The sequence below is a fragment of the Oryzias latipes genome, chromosome 17 (genome assembly GCF_053564925.1).
Source record: "Oryzias latipes strain Hd-rR chromosome 17, Olatipes_Hd-rR_3.1".
NCBI lineage: Eukaryota > Metazoa > Chordata > Actinopteri > Beloniformes > Adrianichthyidae > Oryzias > Oryzias latipes.
The window spans coordinates 32,044,834-32,060,424 of NC_136253.1; the positions used below are offsets into that span (position 1 = coordinate 32,044,834).

At 39.0% G+C, this 15,591-nt stretch overlaps 1 protein-coding gene across 10 annotated transcripts in view; it reads right to left on the reverse strand.

The window, feature by feature from the left end:
• st18 (ST18 C2H2C-type zinc finger transcription factor) overlaps positions 1 to 14,005 on the reverse strand; it is a 40,786-nt gene extending 26,781 nt beyond the window's left edge. For 4 of the 10 annotated variants that reach the window (XM_078934086.1, XM_078934084.1, XM_078934083.1 and 1 more), the window contains exon 1: positions 3,878 to 4,039. Coding sequence is in view for 4 of the 10 variants with exons in the window: in XM_078934082.1 (XP_078790208.1) it covers positions 12,664 to 12,853; positions 13,850 to 13,903 (244 nt within the window). In the remaining 6 variants the exon portion in view is untranslated. Of the gene's footprint in view, positions 1 to 231; positions 369 to 3,877; positions 4,040 to 12,663; positions 12,854 to 13,849 lie in introns of those variants that run through there. The other 6 variants (XM_078934082.1, XM_023965310.2, XM_023965311.2 and 3 more) reach the window with 3 other exon arrangements.
• Positions 14,006 to 15,591: the final 1,586 nt, after the last annotated feature.

Here is a 15,591-nt window from a genome sequence, read left to right on the forward strand (position 1 = left end):
GAGAAGCAGAGGGAAAAAAAAGTTTTAGCAGTAATCAGAAGTTAAAGATCAAGTGCAAAAAAAAAAAAGAAAAATCTCTGCTAGTGACCCGGCCATGAATCTACTTATGTGAGCCTGAGGCTTGCACAGCGCAGCACATCTTAACACAGAAAAGCTGAACCGCTTGTCTCCTACATCTAAACGTTCTCATGTTAGCAGTTCCGACCGGGCAGAAACACATGCTCGACTTACCGTGCCCCTTTTAGCCTTTGTTTCGCATCACTCAGGGACACCGGGGAGGAGACGGAGCAGAAGGAGATGGAGGTGGGATGCAGGGTAGTCCAGAGCTTCGCTGCTGCGAGTGTTTTTGGCCGCTCTGTGTGTGTGTGTGTGTGTGTGTCTGTGTGTGTGTGTGTGTGTGGAGGGCCACTGTGATTTTCCCCAGAAAGGCTGAGTTTTTTTCTTCCTTCTCTCTTTTCTTCTCTTTTTTAAGCCTTTGTGTCATTCACTTAACAACCAATCTCATTAGCTGCTGAGCTACAATGAGCTGAATTATTTTCTGTGTAAATACACCACATGGAGATCTTCAAGGTAAGACCTCTGCAGGTCTTTGTATTTCCATCAACAGATTCAGAAAAAAAGTCACAACTGTCAAACAGGTTGCTCTTTAAAAAATATAATTTTTTCACTATTAACAGTGAAAAAAACTTTACTTTTCATGTATGAATTTATTTAATAGATTTGATTAATTTAACGAATGAGATGTGGCACCATTTAGGCTTTGAAAATCTCTGACACAATTGTGAAAATGAATTTTAAGGCCACAAAAATCAGCTTGTGTTGAGGTTTAGCCTTTTGACAAACCCTCCATCTCTGAGCTTGTTTTTCGGGGGAACCACAAACGCCTGTAAATTGTAGCCATTGAAAGCGCTCAAAGTCATGACAGCTGTCCATAAGCATCAGGGACATGTCCAATGGCCAACTTGACCCTCGTTAGAAAAACAAAACAAATACAAAAAGAGAATACTGCAGCCTGGGAATGCCGAGCCGGGTCACTGGAGATTTTCCAGACAAACGCCGCACAGGGGAGGGGAGGGGAGGGGAGGAAGAATAAAAAGGACAGGCTCAGAATCTCATTTTAACAGACCGCACACAATCTGGGCTCCCACAGAACTATCTCTGCCTGACCGCTTTCTATTTATCCCTTATCAGTGTTTACCAACCGCTAGTTTTCTTTCATTCACACTGTGAGGCAGTTCTCTTACTATCAGTCAACAGCTGACACCGTGGAACAGCCTCAAAGGCAAGAGGAAGGGATCAAAACTAAACCAAAGCTGTTTAAACAATACAACAGAGGAAATAAATTCATAAATCCTAATTCTTCCCAACCCACAAGGGTATAAGCAGATCCTTTATAGTTAGGCCAACAAACAAAAACACAGCCAGCGAGGTACATTACAATCAAGGTAAATTCTGAAATGAATTTGGTTATACAGGGAGGTGGAGAGAATTTACATGTAATATTAATTGGGAATGTTTTAGATTTGCTAAGTATGCGCAAACACAGCATCGATTGATTGGGCTGTCTCTTTTCAAATTTAAAAACTAAACATTTATTTCCAAATTAGCACAAAAAAAATATTAAAATGTATAAACATATGTCTAAAATTTATTATTATTCATTTTAAAGAAATTCACCACACATCCACAGTCAAATTTAGTTAAATTACTGGCTAATTTAAATGCTTACAGGAACATCACTACAGAAAATATAATGGTTTTATTTAAACTACTATTTAAAATATTTCTGCATGACTCCCCTTTTTTTAGTGCAACATGATTTAAAAAGTTCAGTAATTATTAAATGCATCCTTTCGCCAGCTGCTCAGCAGCAGATGGATAATTTCTCAGACCTTTTTCAAAATCAATCCACATAATTTGTTTTCCCTGGATTAACTGGCTGAAAGTTTGACTGAAGGGAACAGGTAACGGATCGTCTGGCAATCTAGAATGTGTGCGGGAGAAAATCATGTGCAACTAGTAGTTTGATTTGTAACTTAATTATGATTAAAATGAGAAAAAAAGGGAATTATTGCAGTCCCGCACACTTTATATTATATATATATATATATATATATATATATATATATATATATATATATATATATATATATATATATATATATATATATATATATATATATATATATATATATATATATTAATTTATTTATTAATTTAAGTTACAAAAAGTACAAAAACTTCTAATGTGGAGTTTTGTTTCGTAGCTATGCAAAGGAGTTTGTGAATATCTTTTGCTTGACGGCAGGTACCATGGACAGCTCCTGGAGGCGAAAAGAGGTTACATTAATGTGTTGTGTAGCAACTACCAACCCTGGGCTTTGAGGAGGAGGAGGAGGGTGAGGAGCAGAGAAGAATAATGCCATGTTACTTATCACTGCTTTACCACACAACCTGTCAAACACAAAGTTCAACAAAGTAGAAGGCTTTGCAAACACACCGCCTTTAGGTCCTACAACCTCAACAATGCCTTTTCAAAAGGAGTTTTCAGATGCAGGCCTATTACACAGTGCTGTAATGAATACAGCCTCTATAGTTATATTCAAGTTTATTTCATAATGAGAGAAAACAAACCAAAAATAACGGATAAATATGGATTAGACGAATGACATCTGGCATTTTAGAGAATATTACAGATGAGTATTATTTATTTAAAGTTTCCAAACACAGAAACATGTCTGAAAGACAACAAATACAAGCAAGAGCTGCAACAGATGTATTAAATGAAGAAGAAAAAAAGTGAAAATATTGAATAGATTTGATCCAATCTGGAGAAATATGAGCTGCACTAACTGAGAGTTTAACTTTTCTCCTTTAAATTGATGGATCATTTAAAATCTGAGCCACAGGGGTCAACTATGAACCTTTTTACCACAAGTTTCTAGTAAATGATGAACTTTTTGAACCGGCATCCTGCCTCCTAAATCAATAGTTTCTCCGGAGACTGCTGAGTGCTTTGACCCCCCCTCACAATTTGTTCAAAGCGACGTCTTGCCCACGTCTGACACAGACAGGGGTTCACTTTCTATCCCTCCACACTTTGTATTAGCATAACATTTTAAAACCCAACCACAGCTAAATGCAAATTATCTTAAATCAAGCTGGAAAACACTTAAATTAAAGCACCAAATATTTTTAAATGTTGCTGCTGGAGCACTTTTAGATTGATCTTGTAAATTTAAAATATTCTCTGCAAAAAAAAAAGCAATAAAATACTTGACTGACTGCTTAAACATGTTAGGGGAACAGGCTGGGTGTTTAAGTGCATTAGGCTCAGTGTGGTCTTGTATGTACAGCTGTCACTGTCAAAGCCACAGGCAACCTGACGATGCTTTGTCTGCACACACAATACGGACATGTGTTCTTCCAAGACAAGCTTTTCCTCAAAACAAATGCGTTAAACCTAATCTAGGTGGACAGTATCTCGTGCTATCTGGATGATCCAAAATAGGTCAGGCTTCTAAAAAGCAGTTTGAGCCATTTAATCTCTGTCTGTCTGGAACCTGGATGGACGCTTTACCGGATTTCCAACAACGAAATTCAGCCAAAAAATGTTCTCTCCATCAGATCACCTTTTAACTAAGTTTACAACAATCCCTTTTGAGTCATCTAGTTCCGTAAATCCACAGAGCGCAAGTGAAGCAGCCGGTAAAAATCTAGATGTGAATAAGTTCTCGTGCTCTGAACATGACAGCATCTAAAAGCGGGAGCTAAAAAAAAAAAGGCTTGTCATTCACAAATGCGATACGGCGAATCAGAGATGATGAATGCAGACCGAGCTGACAGAGAATTAAACAGAAAGAACTTTAACACCAACCTATTGCTATGATCCAAAAAGTTTGATTTTCTCCCAGTCTCTTGAAAGCTGAGCTGGTGCTGTGTCTTTGAAAGGTAGTCCCCAGGAATATGACATACTGTGCCTTTGACAGCCTCGAGATAAGCACCTGCGTTCGGGTCCCTTTTTACGTCACACCCCCCCATTCACAGCCCTTCAACATGATGCACATTTGCACATCAACAGCCACCACCCCCCACCCCCCTCTCTCTCTCTCTCCTCCACCTCCCCTCTCTACTCCCACATCCGCAAAACACACAAACAGGCTCACAAGAAGGCAGATGCGCGCTCTCGGCAGAGGCAAGCGAGCGCGCGCAGGCGGGCGCCACAGATTTGTGTGAGGATGCAGCCTGCATGCAGACTCACGTACACTCTCACAGGTGATCTATTCAACTTCTTCAGCTGCGTTTGTGCATCGATCCTCTGTGTGAGCGCGCAAGAAAAAGAAAAAGAAAAAAAGGAAAAAGAAAATCAACTTTCCCTTTTGCTTTGTCATAAGACCCGGGCATATGCCCTTCCAAGCTCCTCATACATCACTCATCATGCAAATGAGAGGGAATGTCACTCCTCGGCAGCAGATGGCCAGGGATGATAACAATGGCTCGACAGACCAGTTTCAATGTCTGCGACTTTATCGCTACAGCAACAAAAATAAACCATAGCAAATGTTTGTCATTTGATTCCCCCTCTTTCTTCAGATGTTCATACCTATTGGTCGCCTTTTGGATCATTTGTTATGTTTGCCATGAGAAGTCAGGCTATCGGTGAAAGGCAGGGACCTGGAAATAATTTTTGTTGACTATGGAAAGCTGCAGCCCAACACTTATTCAAGTAATTAGGGTGTAATTCCTCCCTGTAGGCCATGTCAAGCTCCACTGTTAGCTCATGCGTTCGACAGGCCAGGAGAAAGCATGAAAGAAAGGAAGCCCCCCCACCCTCCTCCTCCTCCCGAAGAAATCACAAATGCAGCTTTTTCAAACACCCCCCTGGCCAAAGTGATGTCACCCTGCGTCCTGCTGACTCCTGTTCATACAAGCCCCCGGAGAAGAGAGTAAACAGTGGAAGCGTTTAGCAAACAGGGGCCAGATTACAATGACAAAGGCGACCACACTTCTGGGTGGAGCCTGGGGCGAGGGGGGGGCAAAGGAGTGGGGTGGCTCAGGCTGGATTTAAAATATGTGATACCCATAATGGAGATGGGGGGGGGGGTCCTCCTCCTCCTCCCCTCAAGATCCAAGCCCTGCCTCTCTCCGGCTGATGGTAGGGGCCACCCAAACACGCACTTCTGTCCCCGACCCCCTCTAAGTCCCCGGGGACTAAAGTGCGAGCACAATATGTAATAATAATGAATTTTCAGCTCTTTTTTCCCTGTGATTTGTGCATTTGGTTATGCAAGGCTGGGGAGTTGAGGATGGAGAATATCATTACTTAAGGTTTTGGCAGTTGATCATCACCTTGTTTAATGCCTCATTTGAAAGTCTAATTTCAAACTGTCTTCAAGAGCCAATTCATGGTACACAGAGAAAGAGACATACAAAGAAAGCAGACGGGCTCCCCTCTCTTTTTTTTTTTTTTTAACCATTTGTACCTGATAAGTGTACAAACACATTAAAGCAAAATCTCTCTAAGAATCTCATCAAAAAAAAAAACATGTTCTTTGATTGTTAATGCAGAAAATCTCACCACCGGCTCTTTTGTGGGGATGATTATTTCATGTACTGCCATGTTCGAGTAAAGGGAAAAGGAATCAAGTCGTGTTCAGCAGTCTTACTACACCAAATGCAACATTTTCTTTGAACATCTGCTCCGAAAAACTGGAATTAAAAAAAAAAACAAGAGGGATTCAGCAGCAAACAAACTAGTGTTTTGTCATTCGCCGGCTGAAAATGCGGGCATAACTACATGGAGCTGATGGAGAAATGAAAAGAGGAGTGGGTTGGACGAAATTACATGTCAAACAAGGGTTCACATTTAAAAAGTCCTGCTCATATTTGTAGAAAGTGTTTGATTGCATTTAGAAAGGTATTACAATGGGTCACATCTGTGTCTAAAAGCTTTTATTTTTTTTGCATTCTGCAGCAAATTATGTAAGCAGAGTGAAGTGTCATGGCACCCTGTTGTTGTGAGCACCATACCTTCCTCCTGCGAAACCTACACAAATGCGTTGAACTGAATTCTTCTAATGCAGCGCCGGATCAAAATGTCAGCGGCATAACTTCGCTCGACACCCCGCCCTGTAATTTCAACAAGGCAACATGACTAATTTCACATGACAGACTGTACAGCCAAACAACAATGTTCCATTCAACGTGATAGATGTGTAAAAATCCATCTTAAACTGTGGTTAATTTCAGCCGGCAAGCTCTGAGCCGGGTCTGAACCGACACACGTTGGTGGCACTGAACCCTCATTGTGCAACCACTTGATGCCGCTTGTTCATCACATAAAGTCACATAAAAGGGCTGAATTAAATTAAAATACACATATATTTATATATATATATATGTATATTTATTTGCATATGCAAATACGATGAACCAAACACAAGTACATGTTGATATGGCTCCAGGACGCAGAACTATCTTTATGTTAATGTCAACAGGCAGTGAATATTTTCTTTTGAAAAACCAGAACATTTTTCATGGGGATCATTATCTACACTGCTTGTCACTGTGTCACCCTTAAAAGAAATGATTAGATTACTTCCCTGCAAACCCCTTTGGGGCAAATTGCGTGTGACCGTGGGCAACCTCACAATATGTTTATTCAGTGTCCTTTGAAGACACTTCAATTAAATTTGAAATGTTTTATGGACAAATATAGGATGTTTTCTCAGTGACGGCGCTGAAGCTGCAGACTCGGTTTCGTTGGAGTTGGCCGTCCGAACGCATGAACATTTTCTTCAGTTAAACGTGTTTTAGGTGAACGAACTTTGGAGGAATCAAAAGTTTTGTTTCAGTCTCAAAAACCACACTGGCAATGGCTTTGAATCACCCTGGAAGTTTTATAAATCAGCTAAAATATGAAACGTGCCAACTTATCTGATGCTGACACGCAAGAACATTTACCCAGTTACTCATTGGCTTTTAATGAAATCCATCTCTGAATACCAGATGAGCAATTATTCACCAATAAAAGTAAAGCTATTTTGGTAAAACAAACAATTGAATTACTCAAGAATCCAAAAGTAATTTGTGAAATTACTACTCAAGTATCAAGTCAAAGTGATTAATAATTTAAAAATATTGTGCAACAACACTCTGTATTTATCCCGGCTTGGGACGGGCACAATGAGACCCTGGCTTGGGTGTCATTGCACTTTCTACTTCTATTTATTTTTTTAGTTTTATTTATTTGTTATGTTTTATTAAGTTGGGTGCACGGGGTCTGGAGGGTTTGGGGGCAAACCGTATATTTTGTAAAGCACTTTGCATTACTGTTGTGTGAAAAGAGCTTTATAAATAAAGTTCGATTTGATTTTTGAAATGAAATATCGAAGGTTGTGTCCGAATTCCCTCACTACTCCCTGCTTAGTGCACTACCAAGGGCTATACATTTTTATTTTTTTGGCTTGACTAAATCTAACATTTCAAAACCTAGTGCTATGGAAATTTCCCAGAAGTCACTGGGACAAACTAGTGTGCATCCATTCTCCCTAGATTAGCAAATATAGACCAGAATGGATTGTGTTAGAACAATTGAAGTTTTCATCATCATAACACCGTGGATTTATAAATAGTCTTTGTTAAATGTGCGATTTTGTTCGGTTTTTACTTTCGCAAATTTGTGAGGCCATATTTGCGTGATCTTTTTTAAAAAGTAGTCCCTGCACTGTATGGACTTTTAGGGGTTAGGGGTTAGGGATGAAACTCACAGTGCAGGACAATCCAGTTTCCTGGATTTAAAACATTTTGGACACAACCTCACTACTTTTTGTTATTTTTTTATGGCTTAAGTAAAAACCAAATAAATACAAACATTTTACAAAGATTATTTATTAATCCATTGAGTTCTAATGATGAAAATTTGGATTTCTACATGTATAAAAAATAAATGAAATGAAAAAGGAAACACAACGCATCTGTGTCGTCTGTGTTCGCCAATGGAATGGGTTTCGATGCCCACTGATTTTTTTGCAGTGATTTCTGGGAAATTTCCAGGGAACTGGACTTTGGAAAAGTAGATTCAGAAAATCCAAAAAACTGGACTGAAAAAACTGGAAAAGCTGAACAACACCAACAGGGGAGTAGCGAGTGAGTTTGGACAAAGCTTAAACGTTTTTTCCCCCACTATTGGCACCACAATGAAGTTGTGTAAAATTACTGCTGTTTTCATCATAACTTTAATCAGGAAAACTAGATTTTTTTTCTTGTCCTGTCCAGCAGCTGAGCAAACAGACAAGAGGCCTCCCATGTTGGACAGATTTTGCTATTACAATAGTGGATTAAGAATCAACTGACACATGAGGTGCATATTTGTATAAACCCCTGTTGTATTTAAGGCTAAACAAATATGTATGTATACATTATTTTTAAAAAGGACAGAAAAATTGACATAAAGAGCGAGTGTGATTTCTGTAAAAAATGATGTAAAAAACATCTTTAAGGAGTTCTATCTTTCTTAGAAAGTACTTAAGTAAAAATAACTGAATACATGTAATCTGGTCCTATCCATTTGTGCTAACTACATGGCTTTTACTAAAAAGAACATTCAAGCTGATTCATGATTATTAAAGTAACACAAAAATAAAAAGTTTCATTTGTTTTGAACAAAGTTAGCTCTTTTTCGTTTGTTTGTTTTTACAAAATTATCATTTTAAATAAGTTATATGGGCCCATTCATTTTCTGATAACTCAGTCTTACGAATAACAATTTAAGGAATTGACAGAATATAAAATTGTCTTTAGACATAAAGTTGAGTCAAAAGAGGCTGAAGTGAAGTCAGTTAAAGATCTCACTGGTCTCAGCTTGTTGATGCTCTTCACAGCCCCCTCCTCACAGTATCCGCTTACATCCAACAAATCAATACTCGACTGGTCAGTCAATGACTTCACTTTCACAGGACTTTGCTGTGTCATTAAGAGGGTGGAGGAGGGTCCCTCGGGGGGGGTCCCTGCCCATCTTCCTCAGTCAGGCGGGCACACAATGAAGCCGATAGGCGTGTAAACGGCGAGCTTAGATGTTCAGCCAAAAACGAGCATCCAAACAATGGTAACAGGTGTGAATAATGTGGGGCTTTGATAATGACCTTGGTGGTCGTGACAGTGGGTCAACCAAAAACAGCCATTTCCGTCTAGCCATTCCTTTGGGGGGCGGGGCTTCTCCAAAACCCTAAAGATTAGGCATGAAGTGAAAATCACAATATCTTTTCAGATGACAACAAGTATGATAGGCATCCACGGACTTAAGCCAAAGTATTTCCTGAGCCGCGTGTGCATAATAAGCTAAAATCATCTTAAGTATTCAGAGATATGCACTTGAATAAATAGAAAAAGCTCTATTGATGTGGATAGCTTGCAATTTTTGATTGCAGCAGACACAAGAAGCTTTGTGACATGAACTAAAATGCAAATGCCCTTTGAACAAAACAAACAAATTGATTATGAAGTAAGTTTCTCCAGCACAAGTAGCCGGCTTTGAGTGATTAATAGGGGCTGGTCATTGATTTGCTTTTGTTTAAATCTTGGGTAACTTTCTAGATACACAATTATTATTTGTTTCCAAACAATAAATCCAATCTAGCTTGAGCAAATTAAACTTTCCTATGGCCTCTTCTCTGCCCTTTTACATCTCAAATTGATTATTATCAAAACACATTGCCTCCAAGTGTCTGCTGTTTTTCTGTTAGATTTCTGATTGGATATTGTTTTTTTCCCCCTGTTTATTAGAACGTAAGCAGTTTTCAAGAGTTGCTTAAGGAGATCTATGTGGCTTGTCAACAACTGTGACAATAGTTAATCTTCCGTCCTTTGCTTCAGCTGCTATATGTCATACATCAATATTTATGATAATCCATCTACAGTATATGAGTAATGCTGCCTTCATATGTTATCTAAAACATGGCAAATTGAGTGACTGAGTTCATATCTACATTACAGCTAAAGATTGCAATAATACTTTAGATATTTCTCTGTATTTGCAAGTCAAATCTCAGTGTTACCGACTCCTTTACTGAGAAGCTTTTGCCATCGTCTTTTTTTTTGTTTGTTTGTTTTTTTTAAGCTTTGGAACTTGGAAAAACTTTCCCAGATCCAGACATTTATACTTCCTGATTTCTCGCCTCATCTCTCCAAGATAGTGATAATACGATTTCTGTGTTTTTCGCTGTTGAGAAACAAACTGGATTATGAACAGATCACTACATAAACAGCTTTCTAAAAGGAGGCAGCTATTTTAAAAAAGGCTGAAGAAATGCAAAGAGGGATTTAAATTTTAATTTGAATTTATTCCAGCAAGTGAAAGGTTCTTTTGAGAGAGGATTTTAGCAAAGATGATGGTATTTAAAAGTGATAAACAAGCATCTAAACCTCCAGTGGAAAAACAGTTATTTTGCTTCTTCCTCATGTAGAATTGGGCTTGCTTTGACCACATCTAAAACAACAAGAATGAGTATTATTAGTAATTAAAATCTAAATAAGGGAGATTCGTAAATATTTTAGCAGATTTGTGTCAAATTAACATTTTGTCCTGACACCGTTAGTGACTGCGGATGCACAGCTATATGTCCTCGGGTGCAAATTCCTGCTTTCTATGTACTTGGCACTGCACACTTTATACTATATTGAATGTTGGGAAAAGATATTTCACACTTATCACATGAAATTTAAATCCTGTGCTACAATGTGACAGAGGAACACCAAGCAAAGTTAAAAATTAAATGGATTTAAAAAAAAATGGGAATGTGTGTTAATTACAGGTTGCTGTGCAATTTGAGAAAGTGTGTCTGAAAAAAAACTAAAGTGAGTGTTTGGGGGAGTGAGTCACTTTGGGCAGTCACATATCACATTTCTGTGACAAAGAAGGCTGTCATCTGCTATATGTGTAATGTGCGGCTTATAACGCGGTGACTGGGGTTTTTTTTTGAAGTGCATCTCTTTTTTTTCCGGCTGACCACTGAACTCGCGCAAAGCAAACCTATGCCACACAAGAAAGACAAAGAGTTACATCATTTCTCTCAACGGCTAATCCGATCATGGACAGTGTGTGTGCATTTGCTATCTTAGGAAAATGCCAGCAAAGGCGCTAAGTAAACCTATTTTACAAGACTCCCTCACAAGGATACAGTGCCAGTATCGGGATAAAATTTCACACAGCAGCATGGCTCAGTCACATAACCTAAGCAGGCTTAGGAAAATGGAACACAACAAAGTGTTGCACTTTCTTCCTGCACGTCTGTTGCAGCATACAAAATGCTCCAGTGACTGATGTGAGTTTCGGCATGAAAGCCAAAAAGAACTAATAGCTGAATAGCGTGTAGATACTGTTGTTAATGCTCCGAGTTGTTTAAAATGGTAGATTATGGAAGTGTGCACCTGGCATTCTGCAGGCTAGCCTGGCAACACTCCTCCCTTATAATTATAATGAACACACAGTAATTCAGGGTTGAGGCTGAAATACGAATTATGTCCTTTGAGACAGCTTGTTTTAATGGCTATGCAGAAGAGTTACTAGAAGTGCAGATGGCAGATGTGGTGCCTTTGAAGCTATTTACAGATAATACATTACAAGGTATAGAACGCGAGGACAGATGACTTGTTGTGTTCATGATTTCGGCATTAGGCGAGCTTTGAAAAAACCTTTTTTTTAAAGTGTGTCAGCACTTCTATTAAAGCCTGCAACCCTTTACATGTTGAGGGGGAAAACATGTGAAGAGAGAGTCTGACCACTGCAGCCTGTGCGTTTCATCCCAGCAGCCCTTCTGTTCTGACTTTGTCCACAAAGGGGTGCATTTTCTCAGAACGACCGTCCTCGTCTTGTTTGTCATTACAGAGATCTGATTTCAAGCTCTTTGTTTTGAAGCCACATTCTCCTGCATATTCACATCCAGAGAGTCATTCCAAAACCTCCATTTTACATAAAATATGTCAATTCTTCCAACTAAAAAAAGTCAAAACACACGATTTGTGTGATTTTTTTTTTTACACCCAAAAATGCAAAAATTATCCTTTTTAACTTGTTATAAGAAATAATAATATACATTCCTCTTTTTATGTGCACAGCAAAACATATCACTCATTTCATTAAAGTAAAAAAATATAAAATAAAGGCGCCTCTGAATCAGCCTTTGATAAGAAAAACAAACTCCAATTTGAACTCCAAGAAAAAGTTTTTCCACATTGAAGTCACACGGAGCCGCATTAGCATGTGAAAAGAATAAACAGGAGAATTCTCAGAAACACACTCCACCTGGCTGCTCACCAGCATCCTTGTCAGAAGTCCACCCACCGAACTGGCTAACACTGAAAGACCTCCCGGGGACTGCAGTGACCATTCACTCGCTTCTCTCTTTTTCCCATGCACCTGTGACTGTTTTTGTGTTTGCTATTTTTTGCTTTGTCTTTTCCTGGCAGCTCTGTATCATCGGAGACACACTTTTCCTCAAAAGGAATTCTCCTGCCCAACAATGTGGTTTGTTTGTTCACCGGATATGGCAGGCCGGAGAGTCACACAAGGAAAAGAAAAGGAGGGGAAAAAAGCCTCGTCTGTAATAAACTGAATGTAAAAACAGCCTGGATGTGTGCGATGGAGGAGCAGTCTAGACATTTTACCGAGTGCTTTCTTGCTGACTTTAGGAGCTTCACAGGTGTAGTTGGGCAGGCTCTTCTTCTTCCTCCTCCTCCTCCTCCTCTCCTCGGACGGCTCATCCGGCTTCTCCATGGTCCTGGACCTTAGAGAGCTGCTTTTCCATTTTCCAAAGCACTTTGCCACAATTGCTTTGTCCGCTCCTTTCATTGTTTTCTGTAAAACACATTTACAGCATGACTTCCCAGGTTTATCCCTCTTGTGAGCCATCTGCCCCCTTTTTTGGCTCTCAATAAACCTGGGCTCATCTTTCCTAAACCCAAACTAAGAGAGAATTAGGGCATTGTGTGTGCATGCATTCTCTTAAGCATTCCAGAAAATTTCCTGATTGCCCTGGCATGTTTTTTTTTTTTAGAAAGCGCTTGGACATTGTTTTTCTCCTGACGTTTTGTGGACAGAGTTGTACTGGATCAAACTCCACCAAAACAAAACTTTTTCAAGGGATAAAAAACACAACAAATGTGTTTTTCCACATATTTTACCCATCCCAAAATAAAAGAAAACCCATTATTCCCTAACTTAGTGATGTGCAGTCCCCAAATACTATTACAAGGCCGATCGGGATTAGCAGTGGAACATACCTAGTTATCTATTCCTGAGTGCCAAGACTCCTAGCAGTGGGCTACTACATTTCAAAACCTGGCAAATCCAGTTGTCTCCTAAATACAGAAAGTACTTAAATCCGGAGCTAACAGAAGAAAAAGACGGATAAAGGGTGCTCTGCATATCACCGAAAAGCTTGTGCACTTTTCAGAATCACTGGCTAGGTTAAACAAATATGCTAAGTAGAGATCAAAACAATCCTTTGATCTGCAGCCTAGTTTCCACAGGAATGGCTTGGCTGTTGTTGTAAATAACTTGTATAAATCTATATACCATTTGCCTTCAGGTAATATCAAAAGTGCCAGGGATTCGCAGGCAAATACCTTGTGGTTAGGAAGTAGATCAGATAAAAGCATATCAATTTTTAAGCAGCACTGTACTCTGGCTTTTTTTTCTGCTCTCTAGCTCAGTTTTTAACCCCCATCATCATTATTCTTATTAATTCTACAACTGAAACATGACTGAATCCCTCTCGGAAAATAAATAACTAAAGCCTACTTTCTAACCTTTGTGTTTTGGAGTTTTGGAGAAAAAAAAAACGGCTCCTACCTCCAGCACGCCATTCAGGTCGGACACAGGGTAAAACATTGTGCTAAACGTCATACAAAAGAGGCTTGAAGAATCAGAATGCAGAAGCTATGCAACTTGCTGACTAACTTTGCCCTCTGTTTTGATCGAGCACACAAAGAAAAACGCTGTCCATTCAAAACGGACAGCATAACTCTTTTCAGAGAGGGGGGACCCTGAACAAACGAGGCCATGTCCTGAGCTGCAGTCGGCGTCCCATCAGGCCTGCACAGGGCACGGTGAGGGCTGCAGGGACTGGGACCAGCTGACACCACGCTCACACAGAACTACTTTTGTGCGCCAATCACTTTTGTTTTTTAAACAAGTGTCATTTTTGGAAAGTTTCACTGCTAAATTCCTCTGTTTTATTGAGAGAGAGAAAAAAAACCTTCTTGTTGAACAATGTGGCTGAATAGTTGTGTACATTTGTGGGTGTTACAAACATTTTGTCAACACAAAGGTTTGTGCTGCTTAAAAAGAAACACAGCGTTAAATTGACATTAAAGTCTGAATAAGTCAGAATTACCGTCAAGGGAACAGTTGTCATTGTGGCTGCTGCTGCTGTTTTACAGGCTAAACAAACAAGGAAGACACATATTTTGATTTCAATTTATTTTTTCATTAATGTTTGTTGGAAAGATTCACTTTAGTGCGTAATTTTTATAAAATAAATCAAATAGTTATGTGTTGCAACACAAAAATGATTTTTATTCAAAAAAGGCATCAAAATAAAGGTTATTTAAAGACAGTGCTACATAATTAAGGTCAATAAAATGGATATTGTTAACATAGAGTTGTTGTAGCCTCACCAACCTAAATAAGCACCAGCTTTTCTGTAAACGAATGAGAATAAGGATTATTTAAAGACTTTTTGTGTGTATTTGTGAATCGGTCGGGGGTGTAGTAAATAAAACACAACGACAAATGACCTTTAATTATTTCATTTTAAGCCTTGCTTAATGTTGTTTTCTTGTCTGTTGGTGTAAATTTCAGAACAATAAGATTCATAAAGAATTTTTTATCCTGAAAAAGTGAAAAATCAAACAACAGTTTGAGAGGCCTTTACAGGACCGGTGGGTTTAATTCTTTCTATCCTGAATCTGTCAGTGAACGCACCAGGAGCGTTCAGGGCATCGTTTGATGAGTGCATTGTTTTCAGGTATCCAAGATGTTGGAAATATCTGAATATTTTTATCTTAAAAGAACAAAAATAAAAGAGATGAAAAGATAGGAGAAGTTTGATTTGGTATGCAATGACCTGTTTTGGGTTAAACAAGTGGAATTTGGGATCCTAAAACTCTCATTTTGATCACTATGGTATGTTTGTCATCAGTTATGACAAAAAGTTAAAAGGTTGGAGACACAACTTCTCCATCTGTGTTCAAAGAAAAAAAGAAAATGTAAATATTTCTACTTTTTGTGTCGTCCAACGGCAAAACATTGATTTTTACGGTTCAAAAAAGGACACAAGACCTTGAATGACTCACAATGGAGATTATTCCATTTAAGAAAAGGTTATGTAATTTTAGTGCAACAAGCTTAGGATGGTTAAACCCCAAAAGGCCACTCGGAGGTCTTTGAACGACATCTTCAGAGCTTTGTGACGCTCCTAGAGAGAACAGAATGTACCATATTCTTGACCCGTCTGCCTCAGATGCTTGGTGTCTATGGAACCGAATACTGGACGTGAATTGTATCATTCTCTGTGACAACTTGTTAGATGG